Source organism: Sminthopsis crassicaudata, chromosome 5 (genome assembly GCF_048593235.1).
Source record: "Sminthopsis crassicaudata isolate SCR6 chromosome 5, ASM4859323v1, whole genome shotgun sequence".
NCBI lineage: Eukaryota > Metazoa > Chordata > Mammalia > Dasyuromorphia > Dasyuridae > Sminthopsis > Sminthopsis crassicaudata.
Genome location: NC_133621.1, coordinates 288,441,059 through 288,451,095, shown reverse-complemented (window position 1 = coordinate 288,451,095; position 10,037 = coordinate 288,441,059). Strand labels below are relative to the sequence as shown.

Sequence of the window (10,037 nt, the reverse complement as noted above, 5' to 3'; positions counted from 1 at the left end):
CATTCATCATATAGAATACTTAATATGCTCTCTGGATTGCCTCTGAGTTTTGCCGACAACTCCAGGAAAGAGACGCTGTTTTGTACTAGGTTATTTAATGGAGGAATCAAAGAGTGGGGGAGCTGTCGACTACTGGGTTTCCTTGGTGTGGGGAGACTCCCTCTGTTAATGGAGATAAGCGATTCATCCGTTAAATTCTGCTATAAAGTGAGGGAGGAGTTGGTAGCTATACAATGGAGGAAAGTCAAGTGTAAGAGGCAAGATTTGAATCCAGGTCTCCCTGGCTTCCAAGCCCAGCACTCTTGCAACTATACCCTGCCCCTGGCTCCTCAGTGTGATGCTTTCCAACATGAGCAGAAAAGGCCATGGGCAGATCAGTACTCTCAGGGCAAAGAACAGAAAAGGAAGGGGAAGTGAACAGCCACCTCCCTATCCTTGAGGGGCACCTGCTTGACCCATTTCCTTCACCCTGTAACACCATGGAATACTGGGTCCATTTCTGAGGGGTAGAGGGACCAGAAGAAAAGAAACTCAATTTTTATATAGACAACACACACAGTTTCCATAAAACATAACAATTTTAATGTTGAAACACTTGCAAATATAGATTAAAAACGAGATGACTTGCTAGCGTGTGAAGGGCCACATCGCTAGGTGACAGCTGTCAGTCATACTGGGTCAAAGGGTAATAGAAATACAAGACAACAATTACATGTCAGGCAAGCAACAACACTGTACAAAACGGTCAACTACTACTGGCCATGGGGAAAGGGTCACAGGTCAGCAGACAGTGGGGACGTGAATTTTAAACTGGACCACCAGAACACAAGGCCAAGTCAAGGCTCTAGGAGAAGTCTGAGGTAGAAGCAAAACTGGCAGACTATTAAATGACTCCATTGGATAGATGGCCAACAAATGAATCTGCCTGAGTTTCATTGGTATAAGGAACTCCCGGAAGAGCAAACTCCTACCTAAGTTGGCACCTTCTCTGAAGAGAGGCTAAGGGGTGCCAGAGTGCAGGCCGGGCCAGACATCCGGGAGCTGTGGGACCCAGGCAAGTCACTGAACCCCTGCCAGCCTCAGTTTACTCATCTGTAAAAAGGGGCTAATAGTGGCACCTACCTCCTAGGGTAGTGCAAGGATACTTATGTTAGTAATTGCAGAGTGCTTAGCACCAGGTAGGGATCAGTATCATTAAATGACTTGCCCCAAATTTGCATATCTTATTGGAAGGGCTCCACCCTGGGATCTGTCCCCAGCTCCCGTGTATGGGAGGAAGCAAGATGTTGCCAGTCAAAGGGCCTTGACCTGAGACCCGCAAGAGGAAGGAGGAGAGGGAGCTCAAGGGGTCTGTGAAGTTGGACAGGAAAAAAGAAAGGCCATCTCGACTAGCCCTAAACGCTACCTGAAGCCCGGCGTTTTCTTGAATCATTTTGTAGCCTTCACGCGAAAGGGCCCACGGCTTCACCAGACTCACTTCCAACAGGCCCCACGAGCCACGGGGAGGATCCCGACCGCAACGAAACGGAGAAAAAGCATTTTGTTCTGTTCTCTAGAAAGTGGGCGGCTGCCTCTCTGTACACGCAGGCGCACAAACGCAGACCGACGGCGGCAAACTTTCAGCGTATTTAATGTTTAAAACCACGGGCGCTATTAACACGGTACTGTACACGGGCTCGGGCCGGGCCGGGGCCTTCACTCCACCATGGCCAGATCGCGCAGGCCCTGGCTCCGCGGCCTCTTGGCCTTGTAGCCCGGCCGCAGGAACTCGATCTTCCTCTTCTTGGCCTCGCTCTTGTTCTTGTGCTTCTTCATCTTCTTCTTGGCCGCAATGTCGGGGTTGGTGACGAACTGCAAGGGCAGAGAGGGGGTGTGATGGAGGGAGGGTCGGCAGGCTAGGAGGAGGGTACTGACCAGGGGAATACCTGGGGAGGGACCCACCTTAGGGATACTGGGAAAGGGGAGGGGCCGCAGACAGGAGGGTGGGTGGTTGGGAAAGCTGGGGGCCAACCTTGGGGAACATCTGGGGAGGGAGGGGCCGCAGAAGGGAAGGGGAGGGGAGGGGGCGGGGCCAGTCCTCACCTGCATGGCTTTGCGCCTGAGGCGGAGCGCCCTCTTGTCCCTGGCTCGCTTCTGCACTGAGGCGAAGGCCAGCGAGAAGGCCTCCAGGCCCACCATCTTCTTGAGCAGCTCCAGGATCTCCTGGGAGAGGTTCTTCAGGGAAGGGTCTGCTCATGACAAAGAGACACACAGGGACATGGGGTCAATCCCTGCCATCCAGCAAAGACGGCCCAGAAAAAAGAGTCTCTGACAGGTGCGGGGTCTCCAAGGAGGAAAGGGTATGAGTAAAACCGTCCAGCCCCTCCCTGGGTACCCCAGGCAGACGAGGCTGCTGCACAAGGAAGGATTGGTGAGCTAGGGGATGGGGAGGGGCACGCCTGGATGTACAACAGGGGCGGAGAGAAGGAAGTGGGCAGCTTTGTGCCCTCCCCTCTGTGCCCCTGTGCTTTCTTCTCTTCCCTCCATGGGACCCCTGTGGCTGCAGACCAGCTCTCCCGAAGTAGGTGACCTATGACCCCTCCCCCCAAAGCCCCAGCCCCCAGCCCCGCTCCTCACCTTGCTCTGCGTAGGTGCTGTTCAGCTCCCGGAACAATGGGGCAAGGATCATGGGGAGGAAAGGCCGCACCTTGTCGGGGCCCAGATCAAGAGCCAGAGCACCAAGGAATTTGAAGATGCAGGTTCTCTGAAAACACAGAGTGTCGGCGTGAGCCAGCAGACGGGGATGGAGGATCGCAGGGGCCACCCCCCAGGGCCCCCGTGCTAGAGCCCACGGGCCCTTCTTGGAGCCCGCTTTAGAGGTCCCGGGAGGGAGCGCTGCTGAGGAAACCAGCTTCTGAGAGTCCAGAGGCCCCACAGCGGCCCCATCTGTCTCACCTTTAGAGGATTTTTGGGCGAATAGGCAGCTTCTCGTTTGGCCATGACAGACAGCTTGTGGATCAGCCAGAACAGATTGGCGGGCCTGTCGAACTCTTCCTCCGTCCCGGCCTTCTCCGCCGATCCGGCCGCCTCGTTTTCATCGTCGGAGCCTTCTTCGGACCGCCCGGCCCCCGCCTCGCTGCTGGAGGCCTGGGACGTTTCTGGGGCAGCCGCCTCTCTTGTCTCCTCAGGGGCCTTTTCCTTCTCTGCTGCATGGAGCACCAGCAGATAGATGACTTTGGCCACAAACAAGAGATTCTTAACAATCTTTAAGAGAGAGAGAGAGAGAAATGCCCATCAGCTTCTTTTCTCATAAGGCCCTAATGTCAGTGGGGTGGTTCTCGCTCTCCCGATCTGCACGGTGACTCTCCCAGACCTTCACAGCAGCCTTAGGAAGCTCGAGCCCCCAGCACGTGTAGGAGGGAGATCCCAGAACAGCTCTCCCTGCTTGAGAGAACCTCCCCAGAGAGTGAGCTGCTTCTGCACTCCGCTAGGAGAACCTGTTTTCTAAGGGCAGAGGGCCTGTTTTTGACTGCACCCTGGCATCTAACGTGCCCGTGTCCATTTTTGACTGAGTTATATGAAACTCCTGGCAATGCTAAGCTGGCTAATAGTCATTCCCACTGGAACAAATGAAAAAGCAAGTTTTTATCGAGCACTTTCTATGTGCTAAGGGCTGGACGTGCAAAAGCAAAGTGAAGGGAGAGCCTGTCCTCAGGGAGCTTACATTTTAATGGGGGAAACAACACACAGGGAAATGGTGGCCAAGGAGGAGCAAGTTGGCGAGTGTAAGGGAGGGATGGCTTCACCCTGTGCGTGCATCCTCCACCCTGACTTGCCATGGACTGACCAGAGGAAACTGTGGGGGAGGGCAGAGATGATGACAGAGTTGGGATTTGAACCCAGAACCAGGTCGTGACCTCCAGGTTGGCACTCTAGCTCTGATGTCACATGTCTTAAGCTGGCCCCAGCAGGTGCCCAAACGCAGGCAGGCAAAATAGAAGTGTGTCCAGTTGTGCCAGGAAGCTGGACCTTCCTCCTCCTCCCAGCTCACGCTTTGCCCACAACTGCCATCTACACTACAAGGGCAAGCAAAGCGCTCCAAGCAGGCAGAGGGGCAAGCCCCACACAGCTTGGAAGGTTTGAACCTCAGTCTTCCTGAGTCCAGACTTCATCCACGCTACTTTCCCATGATAATCACTTTAGAAAAGGATTTTAAAAATGAGAATTTGTCCAGTGGTCCTGGCCCCAAGCCTTTCTCTTCATGACCACCCCAAAAATGCACCAATAAAAGCCCTCACAGACTGGAGCCCTGACACCTGACCACCGATCGGAGGTGGCCCAGTCTAGCTTCCCTGAATCCCCCGAGTTTTAAGAAGATGCAACATCTGGGCCACCAAAATCATAGAGGCAAAAAGGACTCAGAAACAACAGACTGCCTCCTTTTAGCTAACGGGAATTCGAAATCCTTGGCCATCAATCTGCCCATCGGAAGGGGTTTAAAACCTGGGAGAAATCTCTAGGAGAAAAGTTCCCATGACTCAAGCCTCCTCGGGACTGTCCTTCCTCCCCCAATCACTGAATCACCTCATGGCTCTCCGCTAGCCCTGGCATGGACTCTAGCTGGTGAAAAGGAAAAACAGAAGGCAGCCACAGCCGCAGCCGCTTCTATGTCCTCCTGAAACAAAAGGTTAGCTAAGGCTGCGGCTGAAACGCAAGGTGATTCTGTTTATCCACTGGAAGGGCACATGGGAGGGAGATCACTCTTTGCAGCGAGAGCGGCTGAGGGCTTGGGAGTCAGAGGGGCTGGCTTAAGGCCTGCTTCTGACCCAGCCCGGCCACAGGCAGTGTCCTTGTGCGCCCTTTCAGCAACTCTGACTGACTGCAGAATGCATCCCCTGCCACACTAACACAGAACTTTTCCATCCCCAAAGATGCCGGGCTGGGCTGAGGAGAAGGGAGAACTATACAGGAGAATATGCAGCTGGAAGCTGCAGGCCCCAACGTGGACTCGGCAGGTAAAGCTTCGGGTTCTCGCTCGTCATCCTGGCCTTTGTGTCACAGGAGACCCTCTTCCCCCTCCACTTTACAAACAAAACCTGGAGGCCCAGGCTGCTGAGGCTCTCCAGCTGGACCACTATAATGAAGGTCAAGCGGCTATGTTGATGACTGTGTGCTATCCCAAAGGCAGAATGGGACTTCCTTACCCCCCCATTTACTTTACAAAGGGCCAGGCAGAGATGGCTGGGTGGTGCAAAGGAGACTGTGCTGGGCCTGGAGCCAGGAGGACCTGGGCACCAATTGGGCCACTGACGCTGCTTAGCTATCTCCCCTAACCTTGGTCTGCCTCAGTTTCCTCACCTGTCAGGGAGACAACACCTCCACCTCCCAGGGCCCTAGGCAAGCCGGCAGGGAGATGATGGCTGCCCAGCTACCCTCTGTGTGACCAGTGTGCTTTGTAGGCAAAGGAGCTTCCCGAGCGAAACCCCTCGGAACCAGTTATGTGCCTTGTAGATGTGCGTGAGCGGGCAGCCAGGACACGCCCAAGTCCGCCCATTCAGAGCATTCTCATTCCTACCTGTTCTCCCAGAGACATATCCAGAAACTTCGACTGCAACTGAGAGCAAAAAGCTAAAGCCAGTCTTTTCATCTGAAAAGATAAGAAAGGTCGGTACTGTTTTAAACTGCTGACCCCCAAGGACCAGACATGGCGCCCCCCATCATTGCAGACGCCTTTGGAGAAACCCAAGTAGCAGGTGACAACCATCCATCTCCAGAGCTACACACATAGAAAGTGCTTACTGAATGCTCCTCCCTTCTTTTCGCAGGGTCAGAGAAACGCTTTACACACAAGAGATAAGTCTGTGAACCTGACTAAGACACTGCGGAGCCTGGAACTAGCAAGCTCCGGGTCCGGTTTCTGGACCCGTATGGGCTGTAGGGCCTTACGCAGGTCATTGGGCCTCAGCTGCCTCTTTTACAAAATGAGATTACTAGCTGTAGCTCTCAGGACCCTCTGAGCATTAACAGCAGTAACAGCTCATTACTGATCTAGCTGCCCAGGAAATAATGCGTGCAAAGTGCTCTGCAAACTTGTAAGTGATGCACGAGTGCCAGTTACTCACTCACTCACTCGTGTGTCAAACCGACACAGGGCTTTTAGAAAGATAACAAGCACGTGACCACACACACGCACACAATGAGGATGGGATCAGCATAACCCCGGCCCCCTGGACTTCCCTCGTTTTTTTCTCCCTTCCCAACAGCATACTTTCCATCCTGCCTCATGCTATAAGAACAACTCTGTCACACACAAGGGCCTCTGGGAAGACATCAGGGGGATCCTGAGGGGAGAGAGATTTCCTGTGACCGCCCCTCGACATCCTACCTTGTGATCAAGCTCCTTTGTGAGGAAGTTAATGGCTACCGGGCCTGACTGCTTCTTCTTAGACTTCTGGGCAGCCCACCTCTTAATCAGGTCCTCTGGTTTGCAGGAGGCAAACAATAATCCAAAAATCTGGGCTGAAGTGAGCCATACCCAGCTGTGGGGGTGTGACAGATGGGTCTGGATGTGACCTGGCGGGGGAAAGAGACTTTTTTATTCTTTATCGCTTAGCCCTGTGGGGAACTGTTGGGTTCCACTGGAATTTTGTTTGAGCATCCATCCTAAGTGATCCCGGGGAGCTTGGTACAAAGACAGCCATTTCTATAATTATGGAGGTCATGGCAGGAGTGTCTGTCCACATGCTCGGTAGAAAATACACGGGGGTATATAGGCACAGATACAGACATGTCCACACGAGCAAGCTTCAGCAGCTTGAAAGTTCCCTGAGACTTTGGGGACCCCTGGTATCCGAGACTCCTCAGAGACAATTCATCACTAGTGAACATGCCCCTTTGTGTCTCTGGGGTCCTTCCAGTGCCGGCCCTGTCACCCTATTTAACAGCCTTGCCCCGCTGTGTTTGCTCACAGAGGCTCTGGCTTCATCTTCTGACCCTGCCATCCTCATCTCTTCCTGCCCCACCAGCGGGGTCTCAGTCTCTCCGATGAAGGGCTGTCTCCCCTGCAGAATGCCCGCCTGCCAGAGGCTGGCATGCCACGCCAGCACTCCCTATACCCTGAGATCCTCTGAATGGTGAGGAAGGCCTTGGGCCTACTGAGAAGAAGGGAGTCCCAGACTCCCCCCAAAATGTCGGCCCCCTGGGGCAGCAACCTTCGGACTGAGGCCTGCGAGGCTTCTCCTGCCAAAGAGCCAAGGATACGGGGGGTCGGGCGATCTGGGAACAAGCGACTTACTCCAGATATTGTTCAGACTCTCCGGATGTTTGGTGAGCTGAAGAAAATTGGACTCCTTGATGAGTTTAGTGATCAGGGTAAGAAAACCAAAGAGAAGTCGGTCTGACGCTTTTTCATCAGTTTCTTCAATGAGCTAAAAACCAAACCCACACATGAATGAGGTCATTCGGAGAAGGACAAGACAAGGCAGGGGGCATATGCAGAGTGTGGTGAGGCTGGCCCGGGGCCTGGCAGGGGTCACACCGTCCTCCAGGCTCTGAGGCCTGACTCTATCCACAGCCACAATGCCTCTCCTTTAAAAAATCAAAATAATAATGAAATGGACATTTAATTTTAAAATCCCTAACTTCTTTTTATTACTAGGGAATATTTCTGAAGGCCAGTGATAAGTTGGACAATATGAACGAACAGACAGTAATGTGTGTCTTGCAAAAGGCCTCAGGGTCATAATATTCCCTTCCTCCAGCCCCCTCATTTTATTTCAGATCACAGAAGTTTAAATAAAATGCAAAAGTCGTATGGATGGATGGATGGATGGATGGACTGAAGAATGAGCACTTATGAAGCCCTCAGTGCCCGCCAGGTACTGTGTTCAGTGCTGGCCGTACAGATACAGATTAGAAGCAGGAGGGCCCTGGCTCACGAGGGGAAGCTAATCCCCACGAAGGAGTAGAGACCAGGGAGGCCGCTGTGGCCTGTCACATCCCAGAAGGACAGAGATAACGTGCACAGAAATGACAGTTGAAGCAGAGACTAGATGAACTCACTAAGGAGAGAGAGCAGGGAACCAGGGAACCAGCCCCATTTTCAACTGGGATTTTCTGACGCTAATGCGCTTGGCATCTGTGCCAGGAGGGATGCTTTTCTTTCCCAAACCAAAAGAAACCCACAGGTAAGAAGCTTTTCCTGCACAGCAGACAACTTACATCCCGGAGCTGGGAAGGTTCAAGCTCTCTCTCGATCACAGGGAGGACCGTCCCGAACCTCCTCTCAAAAGCTACGCCCTCGGTCTCCACAAAGAGGCCACAGGTCTGGGCAGCCAAGCGCTTCTGCAGACTCTGCCGACGGGAGAGAAGGCCCAAGACCATCAGTGGGCCGCCGCAGGGTCAGGGCATCCCTAAGACCTCCCGACAACTCAGGGCAGGCGGCCTAAGCCACCCAGACTTAGAAAAAGAGGCATTCCCATTGCTGTTTCTCGGGCTTTTGACAAGTGGGGGCCCAAATCTGTGATTTCATGGGGTTCTAGTGTCCAAGTGTCTCCCATGTACCCGGCCCTGGGCCGCATGCTGCAGACAGAAGAGAAAGCCTTCAAAGAGCTTCCACTTTACAGGGAGAAGGTAGGGACATATAAGGCTCTGCAGCTAGAGCCAAAACCAATCCAAAGGAGGCAGGGCCCGAGAGGTGGATGCAGGGCAGGAAGGCCAGCCCAGGGTCAGGCAGACAAGACACAGCAGAGCTGGGAGTGCCTGCCTGGGAGCCCACAGCTCCTTCCACAGAGGACCTGTCTTGGGATGCACTTGCTCACTAGAGGCCCCCGCCTCCCGCTGGCTCCCCCTTCCCCCCAGCGGGCCATAAGCAGAATGCACTGAAACGCTCCCTACCTTCTGACTCCCAAACCATTTGACCACGAGCACATACATGAGGTCTTTGTTCTCCAGGCTGACTTTACTGAGCAACAGCTTGATGGCCATGGAAGCCATCTTCTTACACTTGGCAGAGTTGTCATTGATCATCATGAGGCACAGGGGAACGAAGAAGAGCCCACAGTTCTCGTGGAGCAGGCCCTAAGAGAGACGGGAAGGAGTGGGTGTGGGCCAGCGCTTCCTCCCTCGCTGGTCTCAGCAGCGGGCCCAGGCCCCAAGCGCGCTCTAGTTGGCGCTCCTTACCTGGGGGAAGGTTTCAAACAGGTGGGCAATCATTTCCAAAGCAGACTCTCTCCCCGCCTCGTAGTCATAGCTAAGGCAAAGGCATCAAGCACAGACATTAAAATCTTCAAAATTTACTCATTTCAAACAAAAATCATAGAATCTGGGTCCAAAAGACCCTCTGTGTCCCCTTCTAAGATAAACTTGAGAAGTGTCCTCCATGCCCTGAGTTCTGCCTTTCCTCCCCCCACTGCTCAGGATCTTCCTTCTGAGAATACACCCAAGGTATTTTGTATCTAGTTCATTTGGACATAATTTGCCGTCTCCCCCATTAGATTGTCACCTCTTCCAAGGCAGAGAACGGTTTTTTTTTGTTTTTTTTTGCTTTTCTTTGTAACCTCAGTGCTTAGCAGAGGGCCTGGCACAGGGTAGGTACTTAATAAATGCTTAAGTAAGACTACGTGATAATCAACTATGATAGACGTGGCGTTTCTCAGCAATACAGTGAGCCCATAGATTTGAGATGGAAAATGCCATATCCAGAGAGAGAATTATGGAGACCGAATGTGGATCGAAGCAGCACCTAAATTTGTTTGCCTTTTCTTTCTCATGTTTTTTCCCTTTTCGTCTGATTTTTCTTGCACAAGACTAATAGGGCAATGTTTAAAAAGACTGTACATGTATAATCTATATCAGATTGCTTGCTGTCTTGGGAGGGGGGAAATTTAGAACACAAAATCTTATAATGAAAACTATCTTTACACGTATTTGTAAGAATAAAATACTGCTGAGAAAAATAAATATATAAAGATGAGAAAAGACCAGACCCAGCAAAGGGGCTGTCCAGCCTTAGCCAGAGGCAGTGTGGGATTGGAGAAAGAAAACCGGCATTGGAGCCC

At 52.6% G+C, this 10,037-nt stretch overlaps 1 protein-coding gene across 1 annotated transcript in view; it reads right to left on the bottom strand.

Moving 5' to 3' along the window:
- Positions 1-559: 559 nt before the first annotated feature.
- The window catches only part of UTP20 (UTP20 small subunit processome component), a 92,673-nt gene continuing 83,195 nt past the window's right edge, over positions 560-10,037 (bottom strand). Inside the window, exons 53-62 of the mRNA XM_074271367.1 lie at positions 9,160-9,229; positions 8,875-9,057; positions 8,200-8,331; positions 7,274-7,406; positions 6,365-6,552; positions 5,555-5,626; positions 2,935-3,243; positions 2,617-2,743; positions 2,083-2,228; positions 560-1,851 (exon numbers count right to left, since the gene is read on the bottom strand). Of these exons, the coding sequence (XP_074127468.1) occupies positions 1,696-1,851; positions 2,083-2,228; positions 2,617-2,743; positions 2,935-3,243; positions 5,555-5,626; positions 6,365-6,552; positions 7,274-7,406; positions 8,200-8,331; positions 8,875-9,057; positions 9,160-9,229 (1,516 nt within the window). The 3' untranslated portion in view covers positions 560-1,695. The remainder of the gene's footprint in view (positions 1,852-2,082; positions 2,229-2,616; positions 2,744-2,934; positions 3,244-5,554; positions 5,627-6,364; positions 6,553-7,273; positions 7,407-8,199; positions 8,332-8,874; positions 9,058-9,159; positions 9,230-10,037) is intronic.